Source organism: Panthera tigris, chromosome F3 (genome assembly GCF_018350195.1).
Source record: "Panthera tigris isolate Pti1 chromosome F3, P.tigris_Pti1_mat1.1, whole genome shotgun sequence".
NCBI classification, from domain to species: Eukaryota; Metazoa; Chordata; class Mammalia; order Carnivora; family Felidae; genus Panthera; species Panthera tigris.
In genome coordinates, this window is record NC_056678.1 from 25,944,779 (window position 1) to 25,970,377 (window position 25,599).

At 39.6% G+C, this 25,599-nt stretch overlaps 1 protein-coding gene across 13 annotated transcripts in view; it reads right to left on the reverse strand.

The window, feature by feature from the left end:
- Positions 1-21,568, reverse strand: part of RGSL1 (regulator of G protein signaling like 1) — a 203,461-nt gene extending 181,893 nt beyond the window's left edge. For 10 of the 13 annotated variants that reach the window (XR_006214097.1, XR_006214094.1, XR_006214093.1 and 7 more), the window contains exons 1-7: positions 21,491-21,568; positions 17,844-17,926; positions 14,668-14,742; positions 9,486-9,615; positions 7,598-7,702; positions 6,436-6,597; positions 4,429-5,408 (exon numbers count right to left, since the gene is read on the reverse strand). Coding sequence is in view for 5 of the 13 variants with exons in the window: in XM_042976600.1 (XP_042832534.1) it covers positions 4,429-5,408; positions 6,436-6,597; positions 7,598-7,702; positions 9,486-9,615; positions 14,668-14,742; positions 17,844-17,926; positions 21,491-21,503 (1,548 nt within the window). In the remaining 8 variants the exon portion in view is untranslated. Of the gene's footprint in view, positions 1-4,428; positions 5,409-6,435; positions 6,598-7,597; positions 7,703-9,485; positions 9,616-14,667; positions 14,780-17,843; positions 17,927-21,490 lie in introns of all 13 variants that reach the window. The other 3 variants (XM_042976598.1, XM_042976597.1, XM_042976599.1) reach the window with 3 other exon arrangements.
- Positions 21,569-25,599: the final 4,031 nt, after the last annotated feature.

Sequence of the window (25,599 nt, forward strand, 5' to 3'; positions counted from 1 at the left end):
CCAGTGGAATAAAGACAGTCTGTTCAGCAAGTGGTGCTGGGAAAATTGGACAGTGACATGCAGAAAAAATGAATCTGGACCACTTTCTTATACACAAAAGTAAAGTCAAAATGGATGACAGACCTAAATGTAATACAGGAAGTCATCAAAATCCTTGAGGAGAAAGTAGGCAAAAACCTCTTTGACCTTGGCCACAGCAACTTTTTACCCAACACATCTCCAGAGGCAAGGGAAACAAAAGCAAAAATGAACTATTGGGACCTCATCAAAATAAAAAGCTTCTGCACAGTGAAGGAAACAATTAGAAAAACTAAAGGCAACCAACAGAATGGGAGAAGATATTTGCAAATGACATATCAGATAAAAGGTTAGTATACACAATCTATAAAGAACTTATCAAACTCAATACCCAAAAAACAAACAATCCAGTGAAGACATGGGCAAAAGACATGAATAGACACTTCACCAGAGAAGACATCCAGATGGCCAACCGACACATGAAAAAATGCTCAACATCACTCATCATCAGGGAAATACAAATCAAAATCACAATGAGATACCACCTCACACCTGTCAGAATGGCTAACATTAACAAATCAGGCCACAACAGATGTTGGCAAGGATGCGGAGAAAGAGGATCTCTTTTGCACTGCTGGTGGGAATGCAAAATGGTCCGACCACTCTGGAAAACAGTATGGAGGTTCCTCAAAAAATTAAAAATAGAACTACCCTATGACCCAGCAATTGCACTACTAGTTATTTATCCAAGGGATACAGGTGTGCTGTTTTGAAGGGGCACATGCACCCCAATGTTTATAGCAGCGCTATCAGCAATAGCCAAAGTATGGAAAGAGCCTAAATGTCCATCGATGAATGAATGGATGCGGAAGATGTGGTATACATGTATATACATGAGGAGTTTAAGATACAAAACAGATGAACATAAGAAAGGGAAGCAAAATTAATATAAAAACAGGGAGGGGGGAAAAACATAAGAGACTCTTAAATATGTAGAATAAACAGAGGGTTGCTGGAGGGGTTGTGGGAGGGGGGATGGACTAAATGGGTAATGGGTATTAATGAATCTACTCCGGAAATCATTGTTGTACTATATGCTAACTAACTTGGATGTAAATTAAAAAATAAATTAATTTAAAAATTTTTTAAAAACTGGAAAAAAAGAAATCTTCACATTTCCTTGTTCTTTTCTAAATAAATTACCATCTCATCTGATTCTCAAATGGTCCTGAGAACAAAACATCTTCTTTTGAAGTGTCTTCTCCTCATATTTCCCATTTGAAGACCCTACCCACCTGTGCAGAATATTTCATTAAATTAAAAGAAACAAACAAAAAACAGTAACAACAAAAAACCTATAAGTCAGTGTTCAACTAGGTTTATTTGGCTGTACTCTCACCTTCATTCATTAATTTATGTGACAAATAGTTTCTGAGGGTCTCCTATCTGTCAAGCATTGTGAAAATGACTGAGAATATACAGATCAATATGCTACAAGCATTGTTCCCAAGGAGCTCATCTTCTAGCATGATGAATAGCATAGGATAGCATGCTACAATATAGGTGTGAACAAAGTTCTCTGGGAGCAGAGAGGCAGGAACATTTTTTTTTTGTTTTCTTTTGAGTCCAGGAAATCCAGAAAGATTTCATAAAGGCAAAGAAACTTAAAAAGGAATTTGCATTTTGCAGGATAAGTAGGAACTTACCATAGGGAAGTTGAGTAAAGGGCATTCCAGGCAGTTGGAAGAACTTAAGCAAAGGCACAGAGATTGGAAAGGACATGTTTGAAAATGGTAAGTACTCCAGCATCACTAAGCTGTAGCATCCTTCGAAGAGTACGGGGTGGGGCAGTGGCAAAGGATAAGGCAGAGAAGATTGGATGGGACTACCCACTCGAATGCCTTAAGCAGTCTAGGCATTATTTTGCAGGGAATGGGTCACCAATAATAATTTTTAAATGATGTAATATTGTCTTTACAAACTGCTCCAGTCATGCTGCCAAAAGGTGAGTCTAAGAATACAAGTTTTAGTAATTTCATCAGATCTCCTGGGTTCCTGGGAAACAGGAGTGAAGTATATTCCTGAGAAAATTATGCTCTGTGATTGAATACTAGCAATACATAATGTAATATGAGGTGACTGACCAATGGATAAGCTCTAAATATATATGTTAAATATGAATAATAAACATGTGTGAAATGAGTACCCTATTAAAATCCCTTCCATCTTAAAAGATTTATGACTCTAAAAACTGGTGAATAAGTGATCTAATTGGTATCTTAGCAAACAATGTTTAATAGGGCACTTTCCATTAGAAGAAATAGTCAGATGTGCAGCAAAAAAATAGGAAAAAGTAAAAACTTACTAAAACAATAATTAAACCTATAATTACCTTTTAAAATTTGACCTACTATTATATATTTTTTCTATATATATTTTTGTTAGAATATATTAGGGTTTCCTTTAGAATTCAGTTTGTTCATCACTTGGTAAACTCTCCTGTTCCATCCTAAAAGCAGTACATAAAGGGACCAATAGTACATATTTCCCAGTGTCTGTAGAACTCCTTACTCCCGTCATCTTCAGCACATGCTCGCAATCCTCTCCTCTCTGGTTAAAGCAAAGGCAATTTTTAAGCTTATGCTCTGTCTTCCAAGTTCACATCCACTTCTCTACCTATGTCCTTTTATAGTATAGTATCCTTTTTTTTCTTTTTAAATTTTTTTTAACGTTTATTTATTTTTGAGACAGAGAGAGACAGAGCATGAACGGGGGAGGGTCAGAGAGAGGGAGACACAGAATCTGAAACAGGCTCCAGGCTCTGAGCTGTCAGCACAGAGCCCGATGCGGGGCTTGAACTCACGGACCGCGAGATCATGACCTGAGCTGAAGTCGGCCGCTTAACCGACTGAGCCACCCAGGCGCCCCTAGTATAGTATCCTTAATGTATCTATAAACTTATTAAATCCACAAATGCAATTACAAAATATGATTTTTTTCCCAGTTTTCATTTTATATATGAGGACAAAGAGACCTAGGGATATTGAAGGATTTAGACTTGGGAGTTTGTTCAATACCACATAGCCAAACAGTGACAGACCCAGGACTCTAAAAACCTTTCCTAGACTGTGTCTCCACATCAGTGAGTCAGAAGTCAGGAAATGGACATATCAGTGGGCATGCTATCAGCACTTCACAAAGGTTGATTGGATAATTGGAGGATGGTTGAAGAGCTGGATGAAAATCAGAATTCTCATAGAAACTAGTTGTCTCCAACTAGAAAAGATAGTCCTGGACAAAAGAGGGGCCATTGTCAACTGGAACTTATTGGTTCAACAGATGTCTGTGGAGCATGAATGCTATCAACACTATCAAGCACTGGATACAATACCCTAAGGTACTCTTCTAGATGCTGGGAAGACAGTACTAGTGAAACAGATAAAAATTTCTGCCCTCATAGGGAGAAAGAAAATAAGCAAAATAAGTTTATGTATATAATATATGCATACATGTACATTTTAAGGATTATATGTGTATTATACAGACACTCATACAATGATGTATGTATGTATGTATGTAAGATGGATGGATCTAGGTAATAATAAGTGCTAAGGAGAAAAGTATAATGGGAATGGGGTGAAATTTTATATGAAGTGGGTAAGGAAGGCCTCACTGAGATGACTTGAGCAAACAGCTGAAGGAGTGGGGGCTCATCTGCGTGAACATCTGCACATTATACAGAGTGGGAGCACCACCATTGAGCTGACAGTGTGTCTGGAATGCCGGAGTGATGAGCACAGAAGCAGTGGAAGATGAAGCTAGAGAGGGGAGGTAGAGGAGAGATTATGTAGGCCTTGTCATTTTGGCAAGGACTTTGGATTTTACTGAAGACAGAAAGCCATCTGTTTTCAAGGTCCTCACTCACTTCCTTTTACTTATTTTCAGTTAAATTACACAAGTTATGTTTCTGCAGATTCACCATGGCCAGTTGAAATGAGCCTGCTTAGGACCAAGGACAGATCCATAGGCATCGGTTAGGAGGCCACTGTAGTAATCCAGGTGACACTGGATGTGACGTGGGCAAGCGTGGTTGTAACACAGAAGGGGAGGAATGCCAGATTCTAGATATATTTTTAAGATTGAGCCAACAGGATTCACCAATAGACTACACGTGGGTATGAGACAGAAAGGTAAGTCATGGGTGATATCAAGATTTTTTAAAGGATTTTTGGCTTGTTCTTGGGAACTTGCATAGCTTTTTCCTAAGAGATCAACCAACTCTTCAATATGTGAAGAGTGATGTGAGTAATTATATCATTAACTTAACCAGCATAGATGACCAGATAGGAATTTTGTTCAGTCAGACATAATCTTCCAGATACTAAACCATTTCTGTCAGGTAAGGCCTACCTTGCAGATCTCCCTCTGGGCTCTGGAAATCCAGGGGTTTACATCCCCAGAAGGCAGCATCTCCTTCAGGCCTTCAATGGTTTGGGATTTTAGTGGTAGGCATGGACCAATCTGTTCATTCAGGTAGAGTTCACAAATTCTGTTGCCCAGCATGTGCTGAAAGACAGTATTCCCAGTCTTCCTGTTACTTAACAGGACACTGAGGAAATGGTGCAGGTCCTGCCAGAGGTCCAGGAGTTGGATCTCCACTTTCAAATTCTGCTTTTTCAGGTAGTGCCGGAAGGGACGCCCTGCACAGTCATCAGCACACAAGGCCCAGTGGGTGTACCCTAAGGAAATGCTTTGTTTGATGACTTTCTTGATTGTCATCTGGGGGCAGTGATTGATGCTAGGGGTGACAGTCCTCATGTGTGTAGAGAACGTTGTCTCAAAGAGGCCCTCCATGTGGAGGTGGCTCTTGGATTTCTTCTTCATGTTAGACTTCCCAGCACAGAGAATATCCTTTTCCTGGGAACTGATTATTCTCTCCTTTGAAGACGTCACTTTCAAGGAGGGCATTTGTGTATATTTGTATTTGTATGTGTCCTTAACTTGAGAACACATCTCCTGGAGGGGCGTAATGTTGGTTTCTGGTTTGGTATCTATTTCCAGAGTAGAGCCATGGTCTGTCAACTGCCACATCCTCCTCTTGGTCGTCTTGCTTGAGTACCGCTTCTGGGGGTAGTGGCACTTCTTGATGCTCATGTTTACAGGGAGTTCTCCTATGTGAGTACAGCAAACACTGCATAGGCGAGTCTCATATTCCTGCAGCAGACCTTGGCATGATTCCACTTTGGCCATAATCGTCCTGGCATGGGTGTAAAAGTTGGGGAGCCAATAGCTCTGAAGTTTGAACAGAGCCACTTTCTGCATGTGGCTCAAAATCTCCCTCCTGGTGGTTGATTGGTTGGGATGCCAGATGGATAGGTTCAGAAGGGACTCTGGAAATAATAGAAAGACACGAAGGATGAAAATGATCTAGTGGTAGTGATGATAATGATGTTGGGAGAGGTTTTTTGAAGTTTTCCAAATGTTGTTATGTATAGCATTTCATTTGTTCTTCATGCAACCCTGGTGTATGGACAGGACAAATACATAGTAAACACATTTTAGGGATTTTCTCAGGGAATGGTGACCCCTTTTTCTGATTACCTTCCCTTTCTCCCACATAAATAATACAGTTTATGGGATTCATTGAATTATTTTTTGGACAATTGGATGTTACAGTAAAGAAAAGCAAAATGAACAAGAAAATATGTTTAAGAATAGGAGGCATGTATCTATGAGTGGGATTTTTCAGAGTCAGATCTACCTGGAGGAAAGGGTTTAGAGTGGATAATTTGAAGGAGTCATTACTAGCTCTGATTTTAATGTAATAAATTCTCAGTGATCTCTATCAATAGAGGAGTGTGACCAATCTCAAAACACAAATCTTCTGGAACATATTTATATTTGGGTCAGGAATGTCTCCTTAATTAATAAATAAATAATTTTTGATGAATCTGATGTTCTAGAGTAGAGGCTGGCAAACCTGTAAACCTCAGCTTTGTGAGTTATATGCAGTCTCTGCTGCACAGTCTTCTTCTTTAGTCCTTTAAAAATACTAAAACATTCTTAGTCCACAGGCTATATGCACTGTGTTTTGCCTGTGAGCTCTAGTTTGTTCTAGGGAATCTCAGTTTTTAAAAAAGAGGTGCCATGCCATCTCAGAAGATGCAGGAGCTGTTTAATTACACTGTCCCAATTCGTCTTCACTCCTTCTAGCCAACCTACACTGGTGAGTAATATCTCAGCAAGAAGCACATACCAGCCTAAGGACAACTGGACTCTTGCAACCCTTCCCTGTTAAGGGTTCCCATGACATCCCTGATACACAGAAAATGGAGAGGGTAGATGCCTACAAAATGATTGATTTTTTTGGTTACATCCCCCAGTGATTTCACTTCAGATATGCTTTATAATTCTTACTGATGTTCATGTTGCAGAGAGTCACTACTCTTGAGCCCTCCTGTAAATGGGTAGCCTTCAGCACAAGGAGGAGGGACAGATAGTGGTCTCTCATTTCCAGGTCCATCTCATCTATGCTCAAGATCTTCTCAGCAAGGATCCAGAAATCCAGCAGCTCTTCACCTACAGATTAGACAGGGCAAGCACAGCGCTGCACCCCGATGTTGCCCCTTCTGTGGTTACATCTGGGTGTAGCAGCTAATACCACTCCCCACCACCAGCTTGCTCTATTGCCTCAAATAGTACCATTAGTCACTTCTTTGGTTTCAGGCATCATCCCTAGTGATGTCGTAATGTGGGGGCAGATGGAGGCATGGGGAGAAGGGACTTAATGGATAGGGACCTTGTGTGACTTTTGTCGTTGTGAGGAAAACTGTTGCTTTAGAGAAAACTGAAAGACTGTGAGAATGGATCATGAGACACTTGAATTTATCCAAAACATGAAGATGAGAAGAAAAAAAAACATTTCCCATATCATGGACCCAGAAAAACCAGAAGAAGGAATAATAGAACCCAAAGATGCCAAAGACTACATTCCCTGTGTCACAACTTTGCCAGGGTTAAAGTCTGAGTGACATACTAAAAGATAGCCTGCCTAGTTCTTCCCTACCTGCGCCCTGGAAATCCAGGATTTCACCCTTAAACTAGGGCTTGTCCTTGGATGAAAATTAATGCTGCTGAACTGGAGTGTCAGCTAGTGCTGGCTGCTCACCTCCCAGTAGTCATCAACCACTGGACTCAACAGAACAGAAAGCAGTGCATGTGAACACTTCTGCTATAGGGATTTGTTTATTTATGTGTTCCTTGTGTGTTTCCCCACCATTGTGATAGCTTTATGAAGTGGAGATTTATGGCTCTTATTCACAGTGGCTTCCACACAGTGGTGCTCAACATTGTTAAGTGAATAGATAGATGAATGGATGGATGAATGAACAAAATAAAAGGACTCTGTTTACTTTTGCCCTAACCTACACTGTGGACCTATTTTCAAAGACTTTTACACAAACTACAGTATAAAACACTTATTTCCCATATGCATACATTATTGTCAATAAGTGCTCTGGGTCATCCTGGAAGCTGTTATGAACTTGCAAGGACTCCAGAAACAACTCCAAGAACCTACCTGTACTGCCTTTGAGGTAGGTACAGAAGCGCCACATCCCTCTGACCCCACCAATGCACTTCTGGAGTAGCCACTGGTCTGCTTTTTTCCATCTCAACATCTTGGCTGCCAGGAAAATCCATGGTAAGAAAGAGAGAATGAGCTCTTCTCCCAGCCCCTCTCTCAGCCTTGCACACAGCTAGACCCCCATTCACTCAGGGTGAGTGAGGAAAAATGGTGGCCATTTAGACGAGTTGGGGTAGGAGTATGCAGTACTTCTGAAGGCAGGAAATAGACCCTGTAGTGACACGCATCATATGAGGGACCCACAAGCAGAGTATAATCCATAGATCAAAGGCACCACCCAAGGCTCTTTGCCTTCTATAATCCCCACCTGACAGTGATTTTGCCAATCCAATTTTCCCAATATATATATATTGAAGAAAGGAGATGAATATATTGGGTATTTTGTTACATTTTACTCAATGTAAGTCTCCTGAATCTCAACTTTCCCCAGGTGGAACACCGTTTCCTTTGGCTAGTTGAATTGAGAGTCAAATTATTGATTCAACCCTAGATGGCAATTTTACTAATTAATTCTCTTAACAAATATATATTATTAATATATTTGTTAAATGTCTACTACTTAGTATCATTCTAGATGTTTGGGATACATTAGCAAACAGGAAATCCTTGCCCACAAGGAGCTTACATTCTGGTGAAGTAGACAGATAATAAACAATAAGCATAATAAGTACATTATCTAGTAAGGTTGAAGGTTATAAGCACTACAGGAAAAAATGAAAAGGTAAAAGAGAGTAAAGGGGGTTGGGAGTGTTAGGACAAGAGTTGAATGAGTGGCATTAGGGTCATCAGGGTAGCCTCTTCTGAGGAGGTGAGATTTGCACAGAGATTTGAAGAGGTGAGAGAGGGAGCCAATGTAGGTATATTGACAAAGCACCCCAGGCAGAGTAAATAGCCAGTGCAAGGCCTTGAAATGAGTATGTGTCAAGGCAGGATTTTTGAGGAACTGCAAGCAAGCCAAGTGTAACTGAAATGGAGTAAGCAATGGAGGGAATAGGAGGAGATCAGGTCCTAAAAGTAATGGACCCACATCTTGAGGATCCTGAAGACCTAGAGATATAGGGGCATTAGATCTCACACTGAGATGGGAGTCATTGGTGGGGGTAGGGAGCAGCCAATAGAGGAGTTACATGATCTGAATTAAGTTTTAAAAGGCTCTCTCCAGGTGCCTAGGTGGCTCAGCCAGTTAAGCTTCCAACACTTGGTTTCAACCCAGGTCATGATCTCACAGTTCATGAGTTTGAGCCCTGCTTTGGGTTCTGCACTGACAGAGCGGGCCCTGCTTGGGACCCTTTCTCCCTCCTCTCTGCCCCTCCCCTGCTCACACTCTCTCTCAAAAAAATTTTGTTTTGTTTTGTTTTGTTTTGTTTTGTTTTAAAGGCTCTCTCTGGCTGCTGTGAGCAGGAGAACAAGAGCAGAAACAAGGAGACTAATTAAGAGATGATTTCAGTAGCCAGGTGAGAAATTGTGGTGGCTTAGACCAGGTGGTACTAATGAAGGTGGTGAGCTATGTTTGATTCTGAATATATTTTAGGCAGTTTTGCCATGTTCTGTGTCCACCAGTAACTCTCTCACTTCTGGCTGCAGTGAGACAAATAGCACATACAACCTATCTGACTCCTGCTTATTGCTCTAGGTACCTAGAGCCTAAGCTTTTTTTTTCAGCCTAAGCTTTCACCTACTGCTGCATTACAAGCTGGGCCACTCTCACATCTAAGTCTACAAAGGTGGCCAGTATTTGTAAATTACTATAGGACTGACAGGAACAGGACCATTATACAGACCGGCTTCCCATATTTCTCCACACACACACCCTCATGCTTACCTCCTTCTGGGGACTTAATGAAACTGATGAGCTCTTGACAGAGAATGTAATGGAAACACAAGTTGGTTTTACAGAAGAAAGGTAACCGGTATTTTTCCAACCAGGTCAATAATCCTTTGTACTTTGCAATCTAGAGTGCAAACAAAATGGGAACAGAAAAGAGAAATGGAACTGAAATGCTAAGAAATGCAGCTTAGCAAGAGGCAATAAATAACTTCACACCTGCAGTACCTGGCCCACAGGGGAGGTGTGCTGATTAAAAATAGTATCTAAGAGGAGTGAAGCCTTGAGCCAAGGCTCCCAAAGGAGTGAATGAATTGGTAGGAGAGAAAAGGCTTGGTCTTTCATCAAAAATGTTTCCTTACTCCTGGGTCAAATTGTTTAAGAAAACATCTAAGTCTTGCTAGGTAGAAGAGAAGCAGAAGAAATTTTGGTCTGTGGTGTCAAGTCAACTCTATTCAATTTGCTTCTTTGTAAGCACACTTAAAATTTCTTACAAGTTCCTTACCCATATCAAATGTACAACATGTACAAAAACACACAAAGGGGTGTATGTGTGGCTCAGTCAGTTGAGCATCTGACTCTTGATTTTGGCTCAGGTCATGATCTCACAGTGAGTTCAAGCCCCACATCAGGCTCTGTGCTGACAGCATGGAGCCTGCTTGGGATTCTCTCTCTCTCTCTCTCTCTCTCTCTCTCTCTCTCTCTGCTCTCCCCCCCCATGCTCTCTCTCTCTCAAAAATAAACAAATATTTTTAAAAAACCATACACAAAGACTCACATCACACTTAACATCATTTAGAGTATAGGTTGAATCACTGAGGGATTGAGCCACCAGAGAAGGGAAAACATAAAATTTTTCTTTTTGCCTGTACCTTCCACTCCTCTTTACCCATTTTTCCCATCCCCCCCCCCATCCACTTCCCATGTGGCAACCACCAGTTTGTTTTCTGTATTTATGGGTCTTTTTCTGCTTTTATTTGTTCATTTGTTTTGTTTTTTAGATTCCACACATAAGTGAAATCATATAGTATTTGCTTTCCTTTAATTTATTTCACTTAGTATAATACCCTCTAGTCCCATCCATGTTGTTGCAAATGGCAAGACAAGATCTCATTCTTTTTTATGGCTGAGTAATATTCCAGTGTGTTTATGTGTGTCACACCTTCTTTATCCATTCATCTATTGATGATACTTATGGTGCTTCCATATTTTGGATATTGTAAATAATGCATAAACATAGGGGTGTCTATATCTTTTCAAATTAGTGTTTTCACTTCCTTTGGGTAAATACCCAGTCATGGAATTACTGGATTTTATGTAGCTCTATTTTTAATTTTTTGAAGAATCTCTATACTGTTTTCCATAGTGGTTACAGCAATTTACATTCTCACCAACAGTGCATGAGGGTTCCCTTTTCTCCACATCCTCACCAACACTTGTTATTTCTTGTCATTCTGACAGGTCTAAGGTGGTGTCTCATTGTGGTTTGATTTGCATTTTATTTATGATTCATGATATTGAACATCTTTTCATGTGTCTGTTGGCTATCTGTACATCTTTATTGGAAAAAATGTCCAATCAAGTCTTTGCCCATTTTTAATTGGATTTTTTTTTTTTGGTGTTGAGTTATATAGTTCTTTATATCTTTTTATATTAACCTTTTATTATAGATATCATTTGCAAATATCTTTTCCCTTTCACTGGGTTTCCTTTATGTTTTCCCAATGGTTCCCTTTGCTGTGCAAAAGGTTTTTACTTTGGGGGCACCTGGGTAGCTCAGTTGGTTGAGCGTCCAAATTTGGCTCAGATCAGGATCTCATGGTTTGTGGGTTTGTGCCCCGCATGGGGCTCTGGGCTGATGGCTCAGAGTCTGGAGCCTGCTTTGGATTCGGTGTCTCCCTCTCTCTCTCTCTACCCCTCCCCTGCTCATGCTCTGTCTCTCTCAAAAATAGACATTATAAAAAAATTTTTTTAAAGGTTTTTACTTTGGGGTAGTTCCAATAGTTAATTGTTCCTTTTGCTTCCCTTGCCTGAGGAGACATATACATAAATATGTTGCTAAGGCTGATGTGAAAGAGAATACTGATTATGCTTGCTTTCAGGATTTTTATGGTTTCAGGTCTTACACTTAGGTTTTTAATCCATTTTGAGCTGATTTTTGTGTATGGTGTAAGAAAGCGGTTTCATTCTTTTGCATGTAGCTGTTCTATTTTCTCAACATTATTTATTGAAGAGACTATCTTTTCCCCCACTGTATATTCTTCCCTGCTTTGTTATGGATTAATTTACCATATAAGTGTGGGTTTATTTCTGTGCTCTATCTTCTATGGATAGACCTATAGATCTATCCTATGTGTCTATTTTTGTGTCAGTATCATACTTTTTTTGATTATTATAGCTTTATATTTTAAAATATAGAATTGTGATATCTTCAGTTTTGTTCTTTTTTCTCAAGATTGCTTTGGCTTTCTGGAGTCTCCTGTTGTTCCATACACATTTTAGGATTATTTCTATAGTTCTGTGAAAAATACTATTGGTATTTTGCAACACAGATTGCATTGAATCTGTAGATTGCTTAGGGTAGTATGGACCTTTCATCAATATTAATTTTTCCAATCCATGAACATGACATGTCTTTCCATTTGTGTCATCTTCAATTTCTTTCATCAGTGTTTTATAGTTTTCAGAGTATAGGTCTTTGACCTCCTTCCTAGGTATCTTATCCTTTTTGGTGCAATTGTAAATGCAATTGTTTTCTTAATTTCTCTTTCTGCTATTTCATTATTAGTGTACAGAAGCACAACAGATTTATGTTTATTAATTTTGTATCCTAAAACTTTACAGAATCTATTTATTACTTCTAACATTTTTTTAAATATAATTTATTGTCAAATTGGCTAACATACAGTGTGTTAAGAGTGCTCTTGGTTTTTAGGGTAGATTCCGTGGTTCATTGCTTACCTACAACACCTAGCGCTCATCTTAACAAGTGCCTTCCTCAATGCCCATCGCCCATTTTCCCCTCTCCCCCACACCCCCATCCACCCTCAGATTGTACTTTGTATTTAAGAGTCTCTTATGGTTTGCCTCCCTCTCTACCTGCTTATAAGGATTTCCCCCCTTCCTTTCCCCCATGGTCTTCTGTTAAGTTTCTCAAGTTCCACATATGAGTGAAAACATATAACATCTTTCTCTAGCTGACTTATTTCATTTTTTGGGGGGAGTCTTTAGGGCTTCATATGTATTATGTCACGTGCAAATAGTGCCAGTTTTACTTCTTCATCAATTTAAATACCTTTTATTTGTTTTTTATCTGATTGCTGTGGTTGGAACTTCCAGTACTGTTATATAAAAGTGGTGAGAGTGGACACTCTTGTCTTGTTCCTTATCTTAGAGGAAAAGCTCCCAAGATTTCACTATTGAGTATGATGTTAGCTGTGGTTTTGTCATATATGGCCTTTGTTATGGTGAGGTATGTTCCTTTTGTTTATTATTAAAATTTTTTTAACGTTTTATTTATTTTTGAGACAGAGAGAGACAGAGCATGAACAGGGGAGGGTCAGAGAGAGGGAGACACAGAATCTGAAACAGGCTCCAGGCTCTGAGCTGTCAGCACAGAGCCCGACACAGGGCTCGAACTCACAGACCGCGAGATCATAACCTGAGCCGAAGTCGGCTGCTTAACCAACTGAGCCACTCAGGCGTCCCTGAGGTATGTTCCTTTTAAACCAACTCTATTGAGGGTTTTTATCATGAATGATATTGAATTTTGTCAAATGCTTTTTCTGCATCTATTAAGATTGTCATATGATTTTAGCCTTCATTTTGTTAATGTGGTGTATCATGTTGATCAATTTGCAAACACTGAATCATCCTTGTATCCATAAAATAAATCCCATTTGTCACAGTAAATGATCCTTTTAATGCATTGCTGATTTCAGTTTGCTAATATTTTGTTGAGAACTTTTGTACCTATGTTCCTCAGAGATATTGACCTGTAATTCCCCCTTTTTGTAGTGTTTTTGTCTAGTTTTTGGTATCAAGGTAATGCTGGCCTTGTAGAAACAAAGGTATTTGGAAACTTTCCTTCCTCTTCTATTTCTTAGAATAATTTCAGGAGAATAGGTGTTAACTCTTCTTTAAATGCTTAGTAGAATTTGCCTGTGAACCCATTTGGTTCTGGACTTTTGTTTGTTGAAAGTTTTTTGATTGCCAATTCAATTTCTTTACTAGTAATTGTTCTATTCAGATTTTCTATTTATTCCTGATTCAGTTTTGGAAATTATATGCTTCTACAAATTTATCCATTTCTTTTAGTTTGTCCAATTTTTTGGCATATAATTTTTCATAGTAACCTCTTATAACTTCTGTAGTGTTGGTGGTTATTTCTTCTTTTTCAAGAAAATAAGGATTATACGTTTCAGGGTTTTTCTAGGGAAATCAAATATAAGACTCAGAGTGGAGTGTCTTCTCAGCTCTTCAGGTCTCAGAGAAAAATAAAATCTGTTGTGAGTGTAGCTTAGAGTGATCTTTCTGATCCCACATGCCACTGGTAGAGCATGCATAAGTCTAAGGTCTACACAGTAGGAAAGGAGAACAAGAAGGAGGAAAAGGAGAAGAGAAAGACAATGGACAAGGAAGACAGTTATAAAGAGAAAAAAAATATTGGGAGAAAGACATGTTTCTGAAGGAGAATGGTAGGATAGTCTTTAGGAATTGCATAGTGGTACCTTATCTTTATCTATAACTTATAATGCAAATAATCACTAAGTGGACCATGCACTGCCACTTCCTACCCCACACCTGTGGCAGGCATTGCCAATCAATTCTCAGACTCTTTCTTGCTTATGTATGGCCCCAGAATTCTTCTAAATGGTGTTCCAAGCATTTCCTACCCAATAATCACAGTGTACATGAAAAATGGTATCATTTGCTGGCCATGGACTAGAAGATAGAGGAGAGAATTCACCAACAATTGTCTGTCCAAGTGGTAAAAACACAAAAAGGAGAAAGGTCTATGCTGGCTTGATGCTGTTTGTCCTACTCACCTGCTTTATAGTTTCTTCCAGAGTCACCCTCTGGGCCTCCTTTCCCTTTTACCTCTCCATCTCTCATGCCACACTTCAAATTTAGCTCCCTCTCCCCCTATCCCAAACCCTCTGCCATTCAAGAATCTTACCACGTCATAAGGTATTTCTGGCCACAAGTTCCACTGTGAATTTTCAACAGCATAAAATGGTGTCTGACCAAAGACCTGCAAAAGAAAGCTAGGAAATGCCAGAGGGGTAGAACTTCTCTTCATAAATATGTCCCAGTCCAACTGCAGCTCAGGGGAAGGGGGTTCCATTGATTTCCTATTCTAAGAGACATTAATTCATAAATTAATTCCACTAAATCAACGTGCCTTGCAGAAAAACACCTAAAATAGACTAAACTGCAGATTCATTGATCTTTGGGGTCAACTCTGACCCAACCTGGAAGTTATCTTGCCTGTGTACAAAGGCCAAAGCATTATATTAAAAGGTATTTACTTTTGTATTACATTATTCACTTCTGCATGGGTTTAGAGAGTTAGATCAAAGGTTGGAAACATTTTTTATAAAGAGAAACAGCTTTGGATTTGCCTAAGCTCTTGAACTGGAGAAAGTAGAGGGGCCTAAGGATATGAGGGTTAGAGGTACAAATTTCTTAGTGGTGGTATTAAGAATGTCCAAATTTTATAAATAATTCTAGGTTACTTTCTTGGAGAAGGGACTGTGACCTTGGCAACCAGCTTTGAGACTGATGGGCAAGGGCTTCTATGTTTGTAGGTATTTAAGCTTAGCAGTCTCAACATAGGTACCAACATGTCTCAAAGTATCCCCACATCATTTGTGAAAAAAGAGGGGCTGAAGTCTCAACTCCTGGCTGAGCTCTTAGAACATGATGTCAGCCTCCATCTCTCCAAGACTGTCAGCCCCCAATTTTGTCAGTCTGAGGCTCTCTCATTCTGTCCCCTTTGTCCTTGGATATGAGATATATAAAGAAGGCAGTGGTACTGATTGTACTTTACAAATATCAGCCTGTGAAGGAGGCTCAGTCCTTAGTGACTCCTCACTGGTCTGCACTCAGGGTTTGACATGACATGCCCTGTCTGGCATGCGAAGTTGCCTTTATGAGATGTATGGGGGGACTAAGGAGTCATGAGATTCTGTAGGAGTAGTGCATGGAAGCAGTTTCACCATGTGATCTTTGCACCACAGAGGGCATGAGGCCAATGTGGAAAACATACCAGTTTTAGAGAGCTCTAAGACTTCCCCAGATTCTCCATGTGTTCTTGGGAAAGTCATTGAACTTCTGGTGTCTATCTCACAGGATGTTTATAGAAATTAATGGTCAAAATTTGTAAATTGACAGCAGTATTCAACATAAACTAATACTGTCTCTCTAAATAAACCACAGCTACCTAAATGGCTAAGACTTTCTTACATTCTTGGTTGGGATTCTAGTTCCCACATCATTCTCGCCATTTATAGAACATTATTATAGACTGCTTAAGTTGTGTTGATAAATTGACTAACTACAATGCCCCAAGATTACTTCTGCAACCTTTCATTAAGACAGTGGCACCACCTTCCACCAGGCATCCGACTCCTTCCTTCTTGTTACCACCTCTCCCTGACATTCAAACAGTGACAGAGTCCTATATTTTTCTTTATTAAAAATCTCTCTAATTTGTTCCATTCTCTTTATCTTCTTGCCTTTAAACCCACACCACTGAAACAATCTCCTAACTGCTCTCCTCGCCTCTGTTATGGTCCCCTAATGGCCAAACCTGTGGTCAGACTTCTACAGAAATAATTTGCACAGATGAAAGTCTGATAATGTTACTCCTTTACTTGAAGCCCTTCAATGGCTCTCCATGACCTTCAGGATGATGTCTAAACTCCTAAGCATGGCCCGCCTGCTCTGAGAGGCCTGGCTTAGCCTGTCCTGCAGTTTTATCTCTTGCTGTGTCTGCCTCTCACAACTTTTTCTTCAGCCTTAGTTGCTTAGTGTTTCTCCCCAAGTACCGTGGGATTATTTTCCTTGGTGCCTTTACTTACTCTGTTCTGTCTATAAGTCCTTTGCATCTTAATAATCGACCCTCCTACCTCCTACCTCTTTATCCACATCTCCTCTTTTCCTCATACCTCTTTTCCTCCTACCTCTTTATCCACATTTCCCTCCCCATTTTCTTCCCCAGCCAATTGGCAGCTACATTGTCTTCTTTCAAGACTTGGCTTGTGTCACATATTCATTGAAGTCTTTCCTGACCTACCAGGTAGAAGTGGTCTCTCCTTCTGATGCACTTGTACTCCAGTGCCTTCTAGACATTCCTATCATGTCACCCACGACCCTTTTTGCACTCACTTTAAATATTGCTCTCGCACATTAGTAATTTCTTGAGAACAGTGATAGCATCGTTAATATTTGCATCCCCAGTACTAAGCCCACTGACTGGCACAAAGTAACTAACTACCCAGTAAATTTTGTAGGGTAGTACACAGTGGCTTTTTCCCAGTTATATGAATTTCACACTTTAATAGGTGGTATTCTATGGAAAAGGATACACTGAGCCACAATTTATAAGGCACAAACCTTAAAATATAACCAAAAACTTAAATGAAAAAAGATGTGGGATTAGTCTAGGTTTGGCTCTAAGAGTATTTTGACATTCGAGATTTATTTTAGTTGCAAAGGTTGAGAAAATATATGTTTGGTTTCAGTCAACAGCTCAACAATTGCTCTGGCCAAACACCTGATGAGAGGAGCAGAGCAGAATAAATTATCCATGGTCCTCGTCCTGCAGGAATCCACAATCTCACAGTTCAGTAGGAGACACACACACGTACAACACAAGAGGGTTGCAAAGTGCCAAGGGGCACGAGGCAGGGAGAAATAAGTTCTAATTAGGAGAAGATAGGAATTTCTTAAGAACAGGATTTAAGCAGAGATTTGAAAAATGGTTAAGACTTTCGTAGGTGGAACTATAAAAGCTAACAACACAGCCAAGAAGGGGTGCAGAGGTGAGAAAATGCCAGGTGTACTCTATGAGGATACAGTTGCTATCAATGCAGCACTGGGTACCAGAGGATGTTATGGGAAATAAATGTGGACAGGCAAAGGCAATTAAGGAAGCTGAGGAGTTGGGATTTATCAACAATGGGAAGCTCCTAGAGATTTTAAAGGAGATTCTGTTTATATTTATTTGCTCAAGTTAAAATAGGTTTTGAGTTAGTAAGAAGTTTATTCTTTTAAAAATGCACTCAGCTCAGTGAGATTCACTATTCAGCTGTTGCTGAAACATTTGAATTTAATTCTGGGAATACTTACCGGGAGAGAAAGAAATGTATTGAAAAAATCGGCAAAGATTTCATCCTCTAGCAGAATTATAAGGTTTGTAGAACTGATTATCTCTATATGGGGAGAAAAAAAAAACACACACACACCTCATGAACCAGGGTTGCATTCAGGATGAGACAACAAAGCAAGAGAATGGATCATGTCATATGGTCAAATCTCAGAATTTGATGACCTTTAGGGTCATCTAACTTGATTTTTCCCTCTCTCCAGGACTCTTCTCTGCAATATCACTCTGTTTAAATACTCCCAGCTGTGGGGAGCTCACCGCTTCATAGAGCTACCCATTCCATTTATGAAGAGATGAAATGCTTAGGAAGATTTTCCTACTGTAAACCACCTTCTTTTATCTTCTTTCCATTTGTAGAAATTCTGCCCTCTGAACCTCAACAGAATTCATCTAAATCCTCTTAAAGGGGACAGTGCTTCCATATTCATAAAAACATCACAACCTTCTGTTCACCTCTGACCCTTCTGGCTAGTCTGTCACTAAGCAATTCTTCAGCCGCTCATCACATGGCCTCCTTTCTATCTGGGTCCTCGCTCTGTGGCTAGAGTGGCACCTACAACCCAAGTACTCTGCACGCTTCCCAGGGAAGAACATGAGACAACTTTGCCCATACTGTATGTTCTATTAGTGTGGCCAAACATGAAATTAGCTTTGGGTGCTCTCACATTACACTATTAACTCCATCATCCTTTATTTATGCAGTCATTTTTTGGAAACCAAGGGTAGGAATTTACATTTATTCCAGTTGAATTTCAACTTGTTGATTTGGGCCCAAAAAAAGCTTTTTTGAATACTTATTTGGTCATGCAAAGTATTTATTACTCCTCTAGGGCTTGATCATTGTGCTGCCTAAGTTAATCTGAGGAGATGAATGTTGACTATCACAAAGCCAAGCAGAGCGACCATAGGTGGACTAGGTGACCCCTCTAAGTTTGCTCTAACTCATTCTCTATGCTCTTTAACTCCCAATATTCAACTAGTGAATAATCCAGTTGTTTTACCAATGCTCAGAATTTCCCCATTGTGTACCCAAAATTTATAATAAAAGACTTATAAAATGAACAACATAGATACTATATTAATCCTATCTCTTGGTCTATTAGATGTCTGGTGAGAATCGTCAGTGCCATTCACAATTGCTGGAGTGCAGTTATGATAATATAAGAAAACTAAACAATCCCCTCCATCACTTTTCCTGACAACACTTGGTGGTTATTGTCTTTGTGTAATAGAAATAGAAATAGGAACCCAGACAATCAAACACTATTGTAACAGAATTGATGTCAGTTCTTGCCTTTTGCTAGAGAGACCTCTGCTTTTCTTTTTAGAATCATTTCCTGATCCACTTCATCTATTCCACATAGATAATCCAAAATTTATGTTTTCAGGCCAGACTTCTTTCCTTGGCTCTAGTTCTAAATATCCAACGAGCTATGGGACATCGCTCCATGGACATCCAGCAGAACTTCAATCTCAACATTTTCAAAACTGATCTGATCATTTTGCTTTTTCCTTTATTCCTAATCTCTGTTAACAGAACCACCACTCATTCAAATGTCTAAATCAGAAAGCCGAAAATCATCTTTTTTTTTTCCTTTGAGAGAGAGAGACAGAGCATGAGCAGGGAAGGGGCAGAGAAAGAGGGAAACACAGAATCTGAAGCAGGCTCCAGGCTCTGAACTGTCAGCACAGAGCCTGATGTAGGGCTTGAACTTACAGACTGCGAGATCATGACCTGAACCGAAGTCAGACGCTTAACTGACCCACCCAGGCACCCCAGAAGCCTGAAAATTATCTTTTTCTGAAAATTTTATTTATTTATTTATTTTAAGAGGGGGAAGAGAGTGTGAGCAGGGAAGGGGTAGGGAGAGAGAGAGAATCCCAAGCAGGCTTTGCATGGTCAGCATGGAGCTGGGTGTGGGGCCTGAACTCACAAACTGTGAGATCATGACCTGAGTCAACATCAAAAGTTACACACTTAACTAACTGAGCCACCCAGGGGCCCCCTGAAAATCATCTTTGATTCCTCCTTTGCTCTGTTTCTCTCCCTCTCAAACACTCCCATAGGCAATGGAGGACCATGTTATGTGGTCTCTCTTCCTACAGATTTCTAAAATCTATCCTTTCCTCTCCAACTCTACAGACACTGTCTAATTTCAGGCTCCCATCATCTCTCACCTTGACTTTATGGCATCAGTTTCTTATGTGATCTCCCTAAGTTTCCTTTCCAAGCACTTTCCACACACCGGCACCATAATCTTCCAATGTTGTTATTGTTAAAGCCCTTCAAATACTCCTCAGTATCCTAGAGAATATAAGGCTTCACCATATCTGGATTTGGTGTTCTCTGCCAGCATCATCTCCCACTACACCATACCATACTGCCTTCTATTTGCCAGCCAAAATATTGTGATTTCCTGCACATGCTATGTCCTCTCACTTCCAACTTTCATGTCTTTGTTACCATATTCACAGCACCTGAAATGTCCTCTCAACCTGTGTGCTTTGCAAATTGCTAGTCATCCGTCAAGAACTGGTTAACATATAACCTTGGTGAACCAAGCAAATGGTAAAATCAATCACTACCTCCCCTGCACCATTACTTACATCTCCCATTATTATAATTAACCAGTTGCTGTTTTCATTTATTGAAACAGCATTTATTTCATTTATGTATCTGTCTTTCTCAGTAGACTAAGCCCTATGAGAGGAGGAACTTTGTCTTTTCATCTTTCTTCCCCTAGCCAGTAAAAGTGCTTGGATAATGTCTAAGTTCTATAAAAGTTAAATGAATTGTTCTTCCAAGAAATCTTTAATCTTTTGAGTTTTTGTTCAATTGTTTGTTCATCACTGATAAAGACTGGCATGGATTTCTTTCTTTTTTTTTTTAATTAGGATCCCAATTCATAGCTTTTTTTTAATATGAAATTTATTGTCAAATTGGTTTCCATACAACACCCAGTGCTCATCCTAACAGGTGCCCTCCTCAATGGCATGGATTTCTTAATAAGATTATTGAGACATTCTGAATGCAGGAAAGTGGAGTTTGGCAGAAATTTCCCAAGTGATTGTGTCCCATAGCTACACTCACTGTTGGTGACAAGGGGCTTGACTATGACAGGGTTTGCCATTAACAAGACTGTCTTAATGGGGTATAGAAACAAGTCTTTCCATATATTCCCCTTCTTACTTGTTTTGCTTTGTAACTTCCTAATAATTTGGGAAGGCCTTCAACATTTATTCCATACAATAATAATACTAACTTGGGAACAAAAGGAATAATTGGATAACCCCAAACTTCATGCTAGCCTTCTCCCTGGAGGAGACATGACACATGATGGCCCAATCTGCATTTTTCTTCCTCCTTCTTAGTTGTCTCACTTGTCTTATGAAGGGGGCTCTGTCCTATCCTCAAAGATCAGTTGGCATACAGTGGGGATGGGAGTTGGGGAGAAGAAGAAGAGAAAAGGAAAACAAAGGGCATGAATAACATAAAAGCCATAGGTGGTATCCCTGAATGACTCAGATCTGTTGAGACTGGAAAGCTGAAAGGTTTGCCTTATGTAGGGGGGGGCTAAAAGTCTCAGAGACATCCCTTTTAGAGACTTACCAGCATTGCTCATGTTGCCATGCTTTCCCTGCCACTGTGATTAGTAAGGATACAGAACTAGTCCCCAGTCAACAGAACTCCACCCCATATGAACACACAGTCACATCCCCTCTAAGGGGTTCCAGATTCTATCAGGAAGTGCTCTTTTATCTCTGGGCACTCAGTCTGAAGATAACACGCTGTTACCTGATCTTCTGGATCTCCTAAATGTACCAGACTTTTCCTGTACTTAGGCTTTTAGTCCATACAGTTTTGTTATCAGTTGTCCAGTTATTGATCCTGAGTTTTAGCTGTCTCCTTAACTTGACCTTATGCTTCAGGGAAGCAAGAATCTGTTTCTTTCTTTCTCTTTCTTTCTTTCTTTCTTTCTTTCTTTCTTTCTTTCTTTCTTTCTTTCTTTTTAATGTTTATTTATTTTGTGAGAAGGGGGGGGGGCAGGGGGGGCAGAGAGAGAGGGAGAGAGAGAGAATCCCAAGCAGGCTCCACGCTGTCAGCACAAAGCCCAACAAGGCACTTGATCTCACAAACTATGAGATCATGAACTCAGCTGAAATCAAGAGTTGGATGTTTAACCGACAGAGCCACCCAGGCACCCCCTGTTAATTTCTTTCTCTCTTTTTAAAAAATTTTTAATGTTTATTAATTTTTGAGAGAGACAGACAGAGTAAGAGCAGGGGAGGGGCAGAGAGAGGGAGACACAGAATCTGAAACAGGCTCCAGGCTCTGAACTGTCAGCACAGAGTCTGACGCGGAGCTCACACTCATGAACCATGAGATCATGACCTGAGCCTAAGTCAGATCATGACCTGAGCTTAACTGACTGAGCCACCCGGGTGCCCCTTGTTCATTTCTTTATTTTTGTTTAATATGAAATTTATTGTCAAATTGGTTTCCATACAACACCCAGTGCTCATCCCAACAGGTGCCCTCCTCAATACCCATCACCCACCCCCCATCAACCCTCAGTTTGTTCTCAGTTTTTAAGAGTCTCTTATGTTTTGGCTCCCTCCCTCTCTAACCTTTCTCTTTTTTTTCTTCCCCTCCCCCATGGTCTTCTGGTAAGTTTCTCAGGATCCACATAAGAGTGAAAACATATGGTATCTCTCTTTCTCTGTATGACTTATTTCACTTAGCATAACACATTTATTTCTAATGTGTCTTTTGGATCTAATATCTTTCTAGAAATTTAACAGTTACTCAGTGAATGTTTAATGACTTATCTTTCAGATAAACTGGCAAATTCAACCTAATATACAAGTGTGTTTTCCACTCCCTTTCCTTCTTCCCAGTTTCTTCTCTGGTTGGCTGTTGGTTACTTTATAATTCATTGGCGTTTAAAGGTATAGAATAAACATTAGTTGAATGCCTTCCATGAGCAAGAAGTTAGACTAGGTGTTTATACTTTGTTTTCATTTAATTCTTACCCCTGGTAAATAGAGATTATTACCTCCTTTTTACTGAAAGATAGTTAAGTGAGACACTGAGATTTTACTCTGCCATTTTGATTCAGGAGGCCATGTTGTTTCAAATATGCTAGTAAATTGAACCTACTTTTCACATGAAAAATGCATTTGAGCGGACTTAAAAACAAGCCCTTTGGACTTCCTCACAATGATTTATTTTTCTGTATAATTCCTCCTACTACTTCTTATGTGCATCCTTACATGTCTAATTAGACTTCTTTCCTGCAGATGTTATAAAAGAAGTAGACACTATCTAGATGGAAAGGAGCTACTTAGAAAAAGCCATCCTGTATATCTAATTGTTTACCAGCAGATTGAAACAAAGCCATTTAATATTTTTCATCAAATCATAGCATATGCAACAAATTGAAATTTTCTGTGACTAATTTTGACCCAAAAGTTTCTAATCCAGATTAGTCCCCCATTCTTCTAGACCAGTGACTCCAGAAAAGACAGAAGCAGGCAAGAGGCAATATGGGAAAGAAGTTATATTTGTCTTTCATTTAAACTCTTTTCAAGATGGTATAATATTTTTCAACTGTAAACTGGGCCAGGCCTATTTATGTGCTATCATGACCAGTTCAAGAAAAAGAGCAGAAACCTTTTTTATCTACATAGAAACAGTCCTAGAAATAAAAAACAATCATTAATGAAAAGAAAGGAGACAGACGAATTTTCTGGAATATTTCCAGTTTACCAAGGTTTAAAATGTTGATTGCAAGTTGGAGCATGAGTTTGTTCACAGAGAACAACTTGTGGTAAAATAACTGTTTAGAATATTTTAATATGGAAATTATATTTTGTTACTCATTTTTTTATTGCCTTAAACGGGTTTGGGAATTAAGATCTTGTTCACTTCAAGGATAGGTAACTCATTTTGGAGTAGTCCAGGCTTTGGGTCTGATTGACCACATTTGGATCTTTCTTTGCAATGTCCTAGGATACCTGTAAATTAGCCCAAAGAGGGTCCTGAATGCTGAGTGGGGTCAAGAGAGAGTGAATTTAGTAGGGTTTTATGTTGTTTTGTATTGGTCACTCAGTTTCTGACCACTTGTCATATTTGGGTCAATCTTCCTGCCCTGGCAGCAAGGGCATGACACCTGTCCTTGACTCCATCCAGAACTTTTCATCTTGGAGGCATGACTCAAAATCTGAAAGGCAATGAGAGACTATGCATGATGGTGCCTATGGCAACCAGTGCTCAATGGTGGGGTGCCAGCAGTAGTGGCACAGTGGGAATGGCCACAAATGCCGAAAGAAGATGCTCTAGTTGAAAATGAGCTTTGATTTAAATGGGAGGTTGTGCATCGCTCCTCATCAGGGAAATACAAATCAAAACCACACTCATATATCACCTCACGCCAGTCAGAGTGGCCAAAATGAACAAATCAGGAGACTGATAGATGCTGGAGAGGATGTGGAGAAACAGGAACCTTCTTGCACTGTTGGGAATGCAAACTGGTGCAGCCACTCTGGAAAACAGTGTGGAGGTTCCTCAAAAAATTAAAAATAGACCTACCCTATGACCCAGCAGTAGCACTGCTAGGCATTTACCCAAGGGATACAGGAGTACTGATGCATAGGGGCACTTGTACCTCAATGTTTATAGCAGCACTCTCAACAATAGCCAAATTGTGTAAAAAGCCTAAATGTCCATCAACTGATGAATGGATAAAGAAATTGTGGTTTATATACACAATGGAGTACTACGTGGCAATGAGAAGGAATGAAATATGGCCCTTTGTAGCAACGTGGATGGAACTGGAGAGTGTGATGCTAAGTGAAATAAGTCATACAGAGAAAGAGAGATACCATATGTTTTCACTCTTATGTGGATCCTGAGAAACTTAACAGAAACCCATGGGGGAGGGGAAGGAAAAAAAAAAAAAAAAAAAGAGGTTAGAGTGGGAGAGACCAAAGCATAAGAGACTCTTAAAAACTGAGAACAAACTGAGGGTTGATGGGGGGGGGGGGGGGGTTGGGTGGGAGGGAGGAAAGGGTAGGTGATGGGCATTGAGGAGGGATTCTTTTGGGATGAGCACTGGGTGTTGTATGGAAACCAATTTGACAATAACTTTCATATATTAAAAAATAATAATAAAATAAAATAATAAAATAAAATAAAATAAATAAAATAAAATAAAATAAATGGGAGGCTGTGCTCACCACCAATGACAAAGTATATGTGAATATCATAATAGCAGCTATGGCAGTGTGGGTATCAGAATGATCCAACCCACAGATTCCTTGTGGTGGCTATTGATCATGGGATCCCTTGGAAAAATGTGTGGGTAGGCCACTATATAAGCTCCATGGTGGCAGGGATTTTTGGCTGTTTTATTCAATGATATATCCCAAACCTTTAGAGCAGTTTCTGTCACATGAAAGTGCTCAGTAAATATTTGTGAAGTGAATGAATTAATATAAATAGGAGTTTAATCAGGTCCTTCATTCAATTTTCAGTCCTGAGTCAGACACAGAAGCTCTTAAATAAAAAGAAAGCATTTTACTATTTAGGAAGAACTGTGCAATATTTTTGCAAGAATTTATTTTGAATCTTTTTCCTAATCTTTGCTAAAGAGATGTGCTGCCATTTCCAGGGTAAAGATGCACTGTGGTAAAGGAGACACCCAGAACTTTGGGAAA